We start from the raw sequence: 15516 nt of genomic DNA, 5'->3' as shown, positions 1-15516 counted from the left end.
TACAAAATGCTTCAAAACTCCATGATTTTCATCTCCTTTCAGTATCATTTGGTGGCATCGCAAGCTTATTTCTGGGCTTCAGCTTAGTTAGTGCTATAGAAATAATCTATTTCTGCACATTCCGTCCACTGTGCAAGAAGTATATGGCACGCTCAGGACTTGCAAGAACAATACCCCAAGATGTGTTCTCTTTTTGTACTAGAAGGTTCTGTCGCATACCAACGCCACGAGATCCTGGTATAGAGATGCAATCAAGAATTTCAACTTTGGAAGAGTCTTTGCCTGGATATTTGCCATAATATTGATGTAATAACATTAATGCAATGGCATGTGGTAAATATTATTAAAAAGAAGAATAATGTAAAAATAAAATAAGAAGATAATGTTTATAATAATTATCTACAGGAATGTAAATAATGATTATCTATCTGCATGAACTTACGTGTTGTAACGTTTGGGTAACTATATATATCTCTTCTGTGACCATTAAATATACTGAGTGTAAAATATACATAAATTTTATTATAGCGCTATTGAAAAATAATTTATTTCTTAAATGAAAAATAGTCGTTACTTTGTCCAGCCTGTAGAATAAATGCCAAAAATACAAAATAGAATGCAAGGAAATAAATGAAAATTTTAACATGATTTTTTTTTAAAAAAAGAAATGCTTAACTTTGTAAATATAATATGACTATCTTAACATAAAATTAGTCAGTATTAGTTACCTCTAATAAGTAACTAATAGCACAAATTTTTCTTCAGCAATCCTTGAATTTAGTCAAATTATTTCGAGAAGGGAATTTTATCTTTGTTTAGTAACCACTGGAAGCAATGAAGTGTTATAGGAGATAAAGGAATCTCTACTTATAAAAGAAGTCCTGAGTGAATGACTGACCGATCAACGCCCAGGCCAAACCGTTCGAGCTAAAACTTGAGATTTTGACAGTGCATATAATTTGTGACCTAAGGTACCAATAAGGAAGATTTTTTTTCGGAAATTTGATGAGGAATGGGGCGAAATAGAGGTGGTGATTATTATAGTAAAATGGCTATATCTCCGAATCCCTAAGAGTAGAGACATGAAATTTAGTATATGGACTTCCCATACACGTTTCATCGTTTCTTGGTATTTTCATTAGAATAAAAAAAAGATGAAAACAAAGGTGGAATTAGAATTGTTAAAATAACGTTACCAAATCTCGGAATCCTTAAGGTTACAAACATAAAATTTGGAATTTCGACTTTTAAAGAATTAAAGACGTGTTTAAGCATTGCTTGTTTCTCCTCCCTAGAAGAGACGAAAAATGGAAAGAAGAAAGGATGAGAGTTACAACTCTTGTAATAAAACGACGTAACCTCGAAATCTCTTAAGGTACTCATGAAAATTGGTATTTGCGTTTTTAATTTAAAATAATTAAAGACATGTTTCAACGTTTTGTGATGTTTCTCTTAGAGGGGAAGGAAAAAGGCAGGAAGAAAAAGGATGAGTGTTGCAATTGTTTTAATAAGATATCCATATTTCAAAATTTCTTAAATTTAGAGACAAGTAGGGATATGAAACTTGGTAAATAAACTCCCTATTCAAAACAAGTGGGCCACAGCACACTGTATATTCTGCTTTCAACGACAGAAGTGTACAGTTTCTATATTTTTATCAATTTATAAAATTATGAGGTCTCAATTTCTATATGAGGTTCTTTGTCTCATGGTCAGGCGAAAACGGATGTACCATATGCAAGAATATTTGAACAAAGTTAGCACGTGAGCTGACATGGATTTATATCAGTTCACTTTAATTGAAATACGTATTCTAAGTAAGAGGGAAAGGGGTTTAAGTTTTCGCAAAGCATAATGTCACCTCATAAACTTATTCTTTCCGTGTGAAGAACGGTAGCAAAGGCTAAAACATGAGGCGCGAGGACGTAGGCCGAGCAAATGCTGGTCTAGAACGAAGTCTCCAGCTAGGCGAAGGCGAGTTTACTACAATATTTTTGGGAAGACAATTGACAGAAAATTGTTTTTAAAAAGAATCAAAATATTGAAGTACCATAAAAAAGGAAAACAATCTGTATTTCCTAATTGCAAATGCAGAAACTCAACTGTTAATAGTTATTAGTGCAGTAAAAACATGTGATTCATATATTGGAAACTATGTTCAGTAGAAATCAGTCTTGTTATCAGTCTGTATATTCAACGTAATTCTATAGTTTTAAATGCATCTAATACACTGCAAATTGCATTTTTTCTCCTTAAGACAGTTATACCATCCCTGTGATAGTAAAAGTTTTGATATTGTATATTTAGTAATCCTTGGATGGTCTATGAATTCTATAAAATTAAATTTAATGGAAAAATACGAATTTAAACAAGTTAAATCTGCCTATCCAAAGGAATCAAAATAAGATTCAGTTGATAGACGAGTTTTACTTTATTTTTATTATCACAAATTACAATTTTATGATCCAATATTTTTGACTGTTTTAGAATGAAATAAATAACACAATTCTTTTACTTCTAATATCAGACAATATAAAACATTTTGAGATAATAATAATGTGTATTATTATAATTTGTCCAATCATTATCAGTTCATCCTTTCTCCAGCGTATATATAAATTGTGTTTGGAAAAGGTGGAGTAGGCGATGACATGTTACATGTAATACTTTTTCGTTGGTTCCTACCAAACCATTTCAACTGTTGGTGATAATACTGTACTGCTTTAAAATAGACTGTATAACAATGAAATAAATTAAAAAAAGGGCTTCATTATATTCATATATTTGCTACTATTAGAGGACAGTTTCTTTAATGACTTGTTCCGATTTATTTCCGAAATGAACATGCCTCGTAAGAGTTGAATAGAACGATGGTACTTGTTTCATTCTGTCCATTTTGGGAGACCCGGGACAGTTAGACTGAAATTCAAGTGCAACTCTACGACACACAGATGTCATAATGGTCAACAAATCGCAGTCTCTTCCGTTTTCATGTAGTTCTTCACACAAGGCTTGAATAAACCAGGATCCCTCTACTGGGTTTCTCCAAGCGTAGAATCCTGTAAAACACAAGTTATAATTAGTGAATTTTACAAGTGGCAACATTTTCATATTTATCTTACATCGATTATTTTTTTCGATTCTGTGTCTTACTCTCTGTTCTCAGCGAAATTTTAGGTATTTATTTACTAGGACTTATGGATATATTTGCCATTATCAGATATCCAGTGATAACATGGGTCACCGGTTGATCCGGTCCGAGTTTCGCTTCTCAGACCAAACCCGATGATCCACACAAACCTGGAAGCAGCCAAAACTATATACGGCCTACAGCATTATTGCAAAATTTTATACTGGACTAATGATATCTACTATTTGAGCCCGAATATCCATATTTACAAATTCCTGGCGTGACATTATTTATTAATCAAGATATTATATCTTGGGTATTTCAAATCTAGTTTCATGTTTATTCCTGTTCTTTTATTGGAAAATAATACAGTGATTTAAAATATAGACTATACAAGAAAATTTAACAGAACTCTGCTTGGGCTCAGTGACATAACTTTCATTCTACGTAACAATGTCTGCATGTTCGCTTGTTTAAACTTTGACATCATTCATATTAATCCCTTTCTGCATATTTTCCTTTTAGCGAAAAAAAAAAAAAAATCAGTATTGGAAATCCTCATATGGGTACTTGAAAAATGAATTAAAACTTGAATTTTAGATTTTTCACTTAATTCCGACGAGAAATAAGTAAGTGCCATATATGACACACTTACAACTCACAAAAAACATGCCAGATGACACCAAAATCTCTTATTCATACACGTCAATATCTTACACAGCAGACAAAACAGTCATTTGGTGCCTTTGATAAATCACACAAAAGCTAAAGTGATAAAAGGGTGTAATATGTGCCATATATGGCACGGCATGCGGTAATGGGTTAAAAATAAATAAATAAATAAACAAGAATTTTATGAAGATCCAAAAAATGAATCAAAAGATTGCGATCTTGGCCAATAATTAGTTTTTGGATCAGGGGCCACAAAATTTTTGAACGGCCATATATAGAGTTTCCGTATTTTCTACAGAATAAGCACATCGAGTTAAGTGATAGTTTGAGGTTGGCTACACTCTATGTAGTTCTCCAGATATAGGGTTTACAATAACATTTTTGATTGAAATATATCGGATCTTTTGGTCCAAAAATAAAAATAAAATAAAATAAATAAGAAAGAGTAGCTTTTTATTTTTTTGTGATTCTCACGTGCTTATATTCTGATAGCCTTGTTGTCGTTTCGAGTGTAGTGTTTTGACACATGTATATGCACACAACCAGAGCGAAGAAAATGGTAGATTTAGTGAGAAAAGAAAGAGAGAAAGAGAAGGAAGAATCATGTTTGTAAGATTACTTTACCAGAATCAAGACTCTCCGCATGTAAGACGAAATTTCGTGCGAGTTCCGGGTTTGTTTAGGTAACCGGCTGATCACTCTGGTTTATAAGCCTTCCCGAGTCATGTCTTGTGGGTTACAGGTCTGACTGCTTTCGGGTTTTTCAGCTCACGGGTCACAAATTTGTGCTGCGTTGTATCACTGATACGTTCAGATTATGCAGGATGTTAATGAATTTTACTGACCAAGTTTAATAGACGATTTTTCACATGAAAACAAGAAGGAAAGTTCGTATGGACCTATGAAGAAAAGTGCGTAGTTTTCGAGCTACGGTTATCTAAAAGAATGGGGAAAAATTGTAACACGCATTATTTCAAACCGGGAAATCGTGGAGTGGTAATCCATATAAGTGTAAAGGAAGTCATAGGTAATGAATCTAAAAATGAATATTTCGGAAATGTGCAATGATGTGCAAGGGGTTCCCCACCGGCCATAATTCCTAGACTCGCTTCAAACAGAATTTCCAGATATGAATGGACGTAAAAGTGGATTCAAAGCAGGAAAAAGTAACCTTGACAGCAACCAACACGGAAGGTATCAGAATGAAATCGGAAGTGTTAGCAACCACCAGACCCGAGGTTCTTCGTGTTCGGAATAACGCGTGGTGCAATGTATTTTTCTACGCTTTGGACTGCCCTAGTTCCGAAACTATGCACTTTTACCCATATGTTCACATAAACGATTTTTCTTATTTTGATGTGAGGAACCTTAAAGATTTCTCACATTCAACTCAACTGATTTCTTAAAGATTGTCAGTATTTTTAATTGATACCCTGTATATACGATAAGAATCATTATTTCTTACTATTCTCACAGTTAATTTAACGTATATAGTCTTCTTCATCCGTTATATTGGGTTCTTAATGTCTCAAATTTTCATACTCTCATCTCGATTGGATTAAGATCGCATTTAAACACAAATGCCAGAGCAATACATTGTTGAAGAACATTGAACTTCATCTTTCTCTTGCATCCAAACAAGCTCTTGTGTTATTGTGATGGCCTGAGAAATTTGATGGCCATTTTTGTATTTCCTATGGTTCCTGCGGTCGTGGTAGCGGTAGTCTATGATATACTGATATTGTGAAGTCTCTTGAAGGTTTGACAGTACAACTGCCCAATTACTCTTCGGTAAGTTGTGCAGATTTGGATTAGTTATACTTCAGAACCAATGGATGGTTCTAATTTTTCTATTTATGCTTCAATATATTTTAATATTGTAAATGGCAATAGAATACTTTATTTTCTTAGGACAGGTGTCATCTTTCGTTGGCGTATGCCTAAGAAAGCTAATATTAGTCACAGCTATTGCTGACACAGATTTGTAATAATGCTATTATTTTATATTTATAGCTAAAGGTATCCACTATATTTTTCTTCCGATACTAACCCTACATATACCCATGCCTTTGCTCCTTGACGACTGAGCCAGTCACGAGTAATTGCTTTTCCATTCTATATGAGTCTCTTCTTATTTTTCCTCGTAGGATGAATAACAAAAAGTAAATAATATAGCCTTTTTTTTTAAGTATAACTACATTAGATGTCTATACACTCAAGAAAGTTTACTACTCGTAAGACATTTTGTAATTTTCTTACCATCCACTGTAGCGTACGCTACGAAGAAATCCGCGTGGGTTGGAATTTTGTAGCTTGCTGTTCCACTGTCTCTCTCAGTTCTTGCTTTAACTTTGACCCCTGCATCTGTCTGATTACCTCTGCATGCCTTGATAGAATAAAATAATGTAAAACTTTAAACTGAATTGAAAGTTAATACCGATACAAAGTATGTTCAGAAATTCACATCCTCCCTTCAACCTCTAGCTACATTTGCTGATATAAAAGTGTTTCGTAGCGTAGTTGCTAAGGGTCTCCTCTTCGTTGCGAGCGATCCCGGGTTCGATTCAAGGTGCGGGGGACTCGGTCGAAAAGTGTAAAACGCTTTTTCAGGCCAGCCACCCTGAATGGGTTTTTCTCATGCACACCAGGCAAATAGCGGGCTGGTACCTAATTTTTAGGTCCCAGGCCGCTTTCTTCCTTCCCCAATTCTTTCTTCCTTACCTTTCCCCAAATAGTGTGCTCGCCGAGGAACGTCATCCCTCAAACGTGACGGGCTAAATGGCCTTAGATGCCTAAAGTCCAGAAATCTAAATCCTAAATTTAAATCTTTCCATACAAGTGTTTGTTGAACCCGACATTGTGCAGTATATTATACGTATATTAAGATGTATTATAAACAACAGAAATCCCGTTCTCTGTAAAATCAACATTTACGACAGTGTCTATTTACAAAAAGAGTGGAAAATTCAGAGCACACCATTACTATTCTATCACATTTGAATGTGCCACTCAAGAATTTTTGAGTTTTTCTTTATTTTTTACTCGGTCCTGTCTACACTCTCTACTCGTGTTCGGGCGTGCAACTTCGTAAGTGTTTGCGTGTCACTGGTGATATGTGCAACTTGAGCTGACCATTTATGGTTTAATATCCTGACTACCCTCTTTCCCACCTTAGGAGCGGAGATAAATATACTGAATTTCAGATTAACGTGTCAGGAAATGTGGCTATTATAGAAATGACCTCATTCCCCTGAAGAGTGAAATTTTTGAAAACTCTGAAACATGTTTTTTTTTTTAAATTATTTTTAATTAAAAGTCTATTAATAAGTTACTTGAGTGCCATGTACTCATACAAGCATCCCATCCATTTCTTTCCCTGCACTTTGGGTTAAGTAAATAAGAATATTTCGGACAAATGAACATTCTAAGAGCAAGTGTTACAGCAAAGACTTTTGATTAAAATTGTACTCAGGAGACCAAGTAACCTTGGAAAGGAAAAGTATTACAATAAGGGAAGTTATTAGAACAAATTATTGCACATCGACTGTCTTAACGAGCCAACAAAAAAACATTTAGTTTATTCAGATTTATCTCAGAGAACTCCTGAACGAAAATGCAGCTCCAGTCATGGTAATTTGCATTAAGAACACGTGAACTTTACGTTAATATTAATTCAAAATTGAACTTGCAAAACGTTTAACGAAACTGAATCAATTTACACATCACTGGATAGGCCATCCACAAATAGATGGAAGTTATGTTTACTTGACGTTAATTTAGGTAACATGGTTTTCGCACAATTCTAACTTTACAGTAACATACAGTAATATATTTTGCCGTCCGTTTTAAGTACAGTGATATAAACGTGATAAAATAGTAATATACATTTTGTAACGTATCACCAACGGCCAATTTTATAAAAATAAGAAATTTACGTTTCCTTATAATTCAAAAAAAAAAAAAAAAAAATTAAGAACAGAAACGCTAATACATTAGTAGGCCTAAAAATCTCGTAAATACAAAAGTAGTATGTATATGTAACGTAAATATTACTAGTATTATAAGACTAGTAGTTTTATGTTCCAATTATCAGGTTTCAGAACTGATTATATTTTACTGAACTGTGGGACAAAGCTGATGGTGTATGATCTAAGGGAATTAAACGAAGGTTGTAGCGCGACGACGCATTATAGCGCGAGCATCTAAGCAGATAGATTGATGTGAATGTATAGACAGATGGTGACAACATCGCAGCCATTTGATTTGCTAACAACGACTCAGAGTACCGCCTTCAAATCCCATTAAATTTGTTTCACTCTTGAAGCAGGAATGACATTCTTCAGTTTAGAATAGCTTTACGGAACTTCATGAGAAGAAAAGAAATGCATCCAACACATTGAAACATTGGAATATAGAATTGTAATGCATAAAAATGTCGAAACATAATTATTTCGCAAATAATTTATCACTTCAACTTTCTTAGCTTCGTGTTCCGTACTTTTAATATTCAGACCTTACTTATTGCCGCTAGATACTCTATAATCGTCATCATAATCAAATGTTTTATACCCCTGACACATCACTTATTGTAGAAGTGTCTTACACTATACTTGTTGCTAACTTCATTGTAGTATTCATCATTATTAAAGAATTCAAATTTTACATATATAATATAATCACCATTAGAAATTTCTTATATTAAAGAAAACAATGTTGGGTACTATTATCACAAAATCTTCGTCCGTACTTAATATTCAGCTTTTTTCGTCTGTCGACTGAAACCACAATAAATATTTTATTTCATTTGAACTCAAAGGCTCACTTCCATTAAAAAAGTTTCTGCTTTAACTTCATTTAAAATTATACTAATTTTTACTATAGATGGTAACCGCCATACCTACCAGAGATCATTACTTATACGTAATTTTAGAACAGGATGAAGCATTAATAAAACATGGATCCCATTATTCAAGAAGATTATACAAAATCTGACAAACATACGTCTAGTAGCCTATCTATTTCGGCATATACAGATTCATAATGTGTATATAATGCAGGTTGTGTGTTTCTTTTTAAGATTTCACACTAAACTTACTATTCTTCTTCACGTGGTAGTTCCCATATAGGTGATTTTCAAGTGTTCACTCACCTATGGCAGTCCATCCTTTTACCACCAGTAGTATTTCATGTGACAAACACGTCTCTTGACGATTACCCGACAGTGGGCTTTCCACTGGAGAAGGCTTCTTGACAATTGTACAAGGAATATTTTATTCCACTTACGGTGAGACACTTTCTATAGGCCAGAAACTGTGCGTAACTTATGAGAAGAAATTCAGTGTCTCAAAAGTCCAAAGACACAGTAGTTCATTGAAATGGCATCGGGAGTCTTCACTGCGATGTCAGTGAAGAAATTACACGAATCTCAGCCTTAGCTACCACCATTGTGTAGAATGTGGTGTCAGCTCCATACAGACTGGAGACTTTGTTGAAAATTTCCATAAAAACAATCCTTATGATACGCAGTGTTAATTTTCACATTGTTGACAACGCGACGTATATTTAAATATCCTTGTAACAAAAATAAGCTAAAACCATGAAACCACGTAAGGAAATTTCAGTTCATTGAAGAATGAAGCTGCTTCTTGCTTATAGACCAAGGGAGAGAACAAATTTTATTTACCCCAAGTTTCCCATAAACTTTGTTATGTGCTTAAGATTATCCATAACCTACATCTTAACTCATCCCTTCAACAGTGCATTGATTAAGCTCTTGACTTCGAGAAAAAGGCTATAACAGCAATTATAATCGCTTTGTCCATCCAAAAGCCATATTTAATTCTCCACAATATTAGGAAACTTCTTGTGTTTTCATAAATTTTATTTTCCTAACATTTAAAAGTTGTTGGGTTTAAAACATTCACTATGTTACAAAAAATCGTAAAATGTAACTTTCACGCTAAATATCATTAAGACTATTGCAGCTACGAAATATATTCGTATTACACAAAACAAAGGGAACTTTATTACGAGCATTTAGGAAAAAAAGAACATTTCTCTACGACGCTTCGTTGTATATATTTGGTCTAGGAATTAATTCGTGCGGTTGGTACGCACACATTGAAGCTGTAGTACAAACACAAAATACATAAATACTTTAAGAAAAATATTGTCCATCGCTAGCCACCACTTTCGCCCATCTGTCAGGCAATGTACGGATTCCGTGGCGAAAGAAGTCCTCATCCTTGGAAGCGATCCAGTCAGAGACCCATGTTTCGATATCTTCTGAAGAAGTAAACCGCTGTCCAATCAAATCGTTGTTCATGCAATCGAACAAGTAGTAGTCCGAAGGAGCAACGTCTGGTGAATACGGCGGGTGGGGTAAAACTTCCCATCCGACATTTTCTAAATAGGTTTTGACCGGTTTTGCGACATGTGGGCGAGCGTTATCATGTTGAACAATAAGTTTATCATGTCTGTTCTCCCATTCTGGTCGTGTTCTGGCCAGAGCTTGCTTCAAACGCATTAATTGTCGTCGATAACGTTCTCCATTCATAGTTTCACCCGGTTGCAGCAGCTCATAGTACACCACACCTTTCATATCCCACCATATGCACAGCATAACCTTTGCACAGTGAATATCTCGTTTTGGTTGTGATGGACCTGGTTCACCTGGTTTCACCCAGGCCTTTTTTCGTTTAGGGTTCTCGTAATGGATCCACTTCTCATCACCCGTAATAATTCGATGCAGAAACCCCTTTCTGCTCTGTCGTTGAAGCAGCAATTCGCAAATGGTTTTTCGTCTTTCAACGTCTCTGTCTTTCAATTCATGTGGAACCCAATGTGACATCTTTTGAATCATTCCCATGGCTTTCAAGCGTTTGGAGACTGTTGTTTGATCAACGCCTAATGCTGCTGCAAGTTGTTCCTGCGTTTGACACGAATCCTGCTCGAGCAATGCTGTCAATTCTTCGTCTTGAAATTTTTTTGGCTGTCCAGCTCGCTCTTGGTCTGCCAAGCCGAAATCACCACTTCTAAACCGTGCAAACCACTTCTGACACGTTCGCTCAGCTAGAGCATGGTCACCATACACTTCCACCAAAATACGATGACTTTCAGTCGCACTTTTCTGCATGTTAAAGTAATGCAGCAGGACACCCCGCAAAAACACTTTATCAGGCACAAATTGCGCCATGTTCACTTAACTACAAACTGGTGTTGTTGACGCTTTAATCCACTGCCCTATACTACGAACGATACGCGATGACAGGGGTTTGCAACACATGTGTGGATACACGGAACTGTGGGACGCTCCGTTCGTTGCGCCATCTCTTGTCCACCCGCACGAATTAATTCCTAGACCAAATACAGTTATATTTAAGTAAAGTATTGTACGTTGGCGCGGCAGCCATAGTGATGACATCATTACTCGGATCCCTACCATTCACCAACCTTGAGAGAAACCTTTCTCAAGTGAAATCTTAAGCACTTAACGAAGTTTATGATAAGCTTGGGATAAATAAAAGTTGTGTACGTGTTTTGCTTTGCATAATATTAGAGCTCAAGAATACAACACCATATGATACATAAAACCGAATTACTCATTCAATTTTTAAGATATAATAATGAAATGGATATCGTTGGAAAGCTCAAATTCTGTTCAATCGCGTTTGTTCCACATTGTTTTTTCATATCTATAATGATTTCATAGTTATTTGCCAGTAAATGTTTATAATAACTCGAACGAAACTAAATTTTAAGCGAATCATGCGTCATATTTAAAGATGGTGGCAATGTAAATAAACGGCAATGACATCAAATTTTAAACACGTTTACTACCTTCAATTTGATACACGAACTAAGTTTCTACCTTCATTGAGTGGGAAATTATCATCAGTTAAAGCTTGTGCTATGAATTCCGGTGGCAGCCATGTTGATGACGTCATTACTATGACCTCCACCACTCGCCAACGTTAAGAAAAACCTTTCTGAAGACTATGGGTTGGTAGGTTATGGGTAATTTTAAGCACATAACAAAGCTTATGGTAAATTTGGGGTAAATAAAAGTTTGCTATTTCTTGGTCTATGAATATATCTTACAAGGGAACATCTTGTAGTGATAGTAGCATTACCCAATCAAACAATGCACAATCGATAAAAGAGTGAAGAAAAGTGAGAAATCCAAAGTTTTGCGGGCCTACACCCAGAGAAACCAAGAGATACAGAGGAAACAGGGATCTAGAATCATGCGAAAATAGCAAATTTCAAAATGACTAAAGTAATCAAAATGACATTTACACAACAGTATAGTAAGCAAACATTCTATCCACAGACATGCTCAATAACATCATGTAGTGCAGTGCTGCCAACGGAGCACAAAATGAAAGTTTGTTAAATGCCACGGAACACGAATTATAACACCTAGAAAATCTAATTATGAGTGGAACCATACCTGTGAAGTCGTGATGTACAGTGTTGCCAAAGTTTGAAGATAGGCCTGTATGAATTCCTATATGAATCTCGGGAGTAGAAGAGTACATATAGTACACGATTCGAACTAGTTGAAACCAAAATATGAGATCAAAAACAAGAATATAATCAATGAAGCACAAAAATAACGTACAAAGCACAGTGTCGAAGCATTTTTACTAAAGAAAATTGTTAGAACAGTAAAAAAAAAAAAAAAAAAAAAAAAAGGATCTGAAATGATCCAAGATTCATAAAGGAATTCATATAGGCCTATTCTCAAACGTTGGCAACACTGTATATGAAGACATCACAGGTATGGCTCTACTCATAATTAGATATGCTATATGTTATATTTTGTGTTCCGTGCCATTTAACAAAACTTTATTTTGTGCTCAATTGGCAACACTGCACTACATATGATGTTATTGAGTAATTCTGTGGGTACAATGTTTGCTTACTATACTATTGTCTAAATGTCATTTTGATTACTTTAATCATTTTTAAGTTCTTTCTGTGTCAGTGTATCTTTTGCATTGCTACTTTCACATGATTCTAGATCTTTCTTTCCTCTGTATCTCCTGTGTTTCTGGGTCGGCCAGTAAAACTTTGTTTGGATTTCTCACTTTTCTTCACTCCTCTATCGATTGCCCATTGTTTGATTAAGCAATGCTACTATCAATATAAGATGTTCCCTTGTTAGTAATTTTACTAAAAAAATCTTACTATGTAAGATATAACAAACTTGAGAAAGAAATCAGTTTATAGGAATTTGGAGATATATAGGCTATAGTATGTTATAAGTATGAAAGGAGTTTTACTCTGTTATATGAGTATGTAGTCCAGATGGTAACATACCTGAATGATAAAAATCTTAGGTTTTCCTGCTAAACTAGGGCAATTATTTCCTGTAAAAGGGTACCACAATTCTTCGACGAGATATGGGTGGTCTTTGGCATAAATTATTCCCGGTTCACCATGCGTCATCACAGCTACTAAAAGACAGTCAGCATCTAAGTGGTCTTCCATTGAAACTGAATAATAATAATAAAAAGAAACATTGTAGCTATATAAGCTATTCATTAAACGACAATTTATACAAACAAACTTCAATATTAATAAAAGCACAAATGTCAGTTGGTCAAACTGTCTACAAATGCATTACACGTGTACTGTCAGAAACAATATTAAGTATAGGTTGGAGGTATAAAAAATAATAGCTCCTACCTATATTTAATATTGTTTCTGACTACAAAAGGATAAAAGTCACACAAGTGTGATCAATGTGAATAGCGTATAAAGCAGAGAGCATACAAATACGTATTATCCTCAGTAATGTATGGGTGAATAAGTTTCTTTAGATTATTATCGTATTACGTGAATTTATTATTTTTAAGCTAGGAAATCAATTTTGCTTTGATGACTGTGAGAATATTCATTTAAGAATGATTTCTGAAAATTCAATATTAGGGAGATTAACGACCTTTCCTGATGACTTCATGAAATAGGATAAATCAACCATTTCTGTGAAGGAAAAGATTTAAATAGAGCTCAAGGCATGAGTATTGTGCCAGCGGGTCACTTCATGCACCCGCTTCATGCACGAGAAACTTTCATGCACCACGGTCTTTTTAGCTAACTTCATCTTCCCGTACGATTTTCCTGTTTTAATATCGCTTATAAACTGTAGTCTCTTTCGTTCCTCCCTTTCTTTCTACCACCATACTCTCAAACACGTCTTTCATGGTACAGTTTCTTCTCAGGCAATGTCTCGAACAGTGTCTCTTCTTCTTTCTAATTACATCTAAAATTGTTCTTATCTTCACCAATGTTTCTAATAAACTCTCATTAGTTTTCAGTTTTAGCGAACTAATTCTCTCCATCCTTCTCAACACCCACATTTTGAAGGCTTCCAGTCGTTTTAAATCGATTTTGCGTAATGTGCATGTTTCTGTCTCATGCAGTATAATACTTCACATGAAGAATTTATGAGCCTTTTTCTTAGCTCTTTGTTCAAGGAGCCACAAAATACACTTTTCTTCCTCTTAAATGTTTCTTTCGCCGTTCCTATACTTGCTTTTATTTCACCTTCGTACTTCATGTCAGCATTAACAATAATACACAAACATCGAAAATAGTCACCTGCTCTGTTTGTTCTCTTCTACGTGCATATTTGACTCCTACCGCTTCGTTCCAATTATCATGAATTTTGTCTATCTAACGTCTATTTTCATCCCATATTATTACAATCCTTCTTCAAGTTTTCTAACATTTTGTTAATTTTCTTTCCAGATTCAATAGGGAAAGCTTATTTGGATATCAAGAAGGGGTAACAATTTGATCTACTGACATGCAGCGAATGACTATTATTTGGCTGCGATGTATCTAACATTTTTTAAGTGGGAGAAGGGATTAGGCAAAATTTTAACCTAGACAAAATTTGTGTCAGAGTGAATAACAACATTCATTTGGGGAATGGAGGGGTTTATAATTTGTACGGGGTAAATAAATTTCCAATCTCAGCTGCGAAGAAGCGTTTTAACTTGTATAAAATGACTTCGCGAGAATTTATTTACGGGTAAGATTTATTTTGGAGGTTTTAAGAATTTTGCCTAACAATTTTCATCAAACTGAGTAATTGATCAATAGTAGAACTAAGTATATGAGTACAGGAAAATGGAGTAACTAGGTCAATGGTCAATTCTAGATTCTTAGGTCAAATATTGGTCCAGCAGAACGTTTTAGATGATGGGTTGTACTAGTAGCACGCATACCATTGCGTCTACTGCCATTGATCACCAACCACAAACTTCTCTCACTACGCCGTCGCTGGTGTACAAAATGTATTGTAGATTAACCCTCTATTGCATGAAATTTGTATTTACAATTCGAAAAAAAATCTTTTTATTATGTATTTACAACTTTGGAGCATACTTTGATGGAATCACAAAAGAAAATCGTTCAAGGTCACTTTGGGTGGGGGTTCTGGGTTTGTTGTATAAAACAACAACATGTATTTGACACATATGCTTTTCTTGTTAATGGGGGGGCGCGGTGGCTCAGTGGTAGAGCGTTCACCTCTGGTGCTTGGAGTCCCGGGTTCGATCCCAGCCCCCGCCAAGTGAACTTTGTGGTGGACAAACACCGTGCTCGTGGGTTTTCTCGGGGTTCTCCCGTTTCCTCCCACTTCCTTCATTCCACCGTTTTCACTCATCTCTCATCATCACCGTCTCCTTTAGCCTAACCGG

At 35.2% G+C, this 15516-nt stretch overlaps 2 protein-coding genes across 2 annotated transcripts in view; one reads left to right on the top strand and one right to left on the bottom strand.

Moving 5' to 3' along the window:
• Nucleotides 1-468, top strand: part of LOC145667446 (pickpocket protein 19-like) — a 29348-nt gene extending 28880 nt beyond the window's left edge. The window contains exon 8 of the mRNA XM_081734929.1: nucleotides 43-468. Coding sequence (XP_081591055.1) covers nucleotides 43-299 — 257 coding nt within the window. The 3' untranslated portion in view covers nucleotides 300-468. The remainder of the gene's footprint in view (nucleotides 1-42) is intronic.
• A 1956-nt stretch (nucleotides 469-2424) lies between these two features.
• The window catches only part of LOC145667437 (caspase-1-like), a 30689-nt gene continuing 17597 nt past the window's right edge, over nucleotides 2425-15516 (bottom strand). Inside the window, exons 4-6 of the mRNA XM_081734919.1 lie at nucleotides 13127-13302; nucleotides 6062-6188; nucleotides 2425-3059 (exon numbers count right to left, since the gene is read on the bottom strand). Coding sequence (XP_081591045.1) covers nucleotides 2794-3059; nucleotides 6062-6188; nucleotides 13127-13302 — 569 coding nt within the window. The 3' untranslated portion in view covers nucleotides 2425-2793. The remainder of the gene's footprint in view (nucleotides 3060-6061; nucleotides 6189-13126; nucleotides 13303-15516) is intronic.

This window comes from Thermobia domestica, chromosome 1 (genome assembly GCF_964235325.1).
Source record: "Thermobia domestica chromosome 1, izTheDome1.hap1.1, whole genome shotgun sequence".
In the NCBI taxonomy this organism is placed as follows: domain Eukaryota; kingdom Metazoa; phylum Arthropoda; class Insecta; order Zygentoma; family Lepismatidae; genus Thermobia; species Thermobia domestica.
This window is presented reverse-complemented; position numbering and strand designations above follow the sequence as displayed.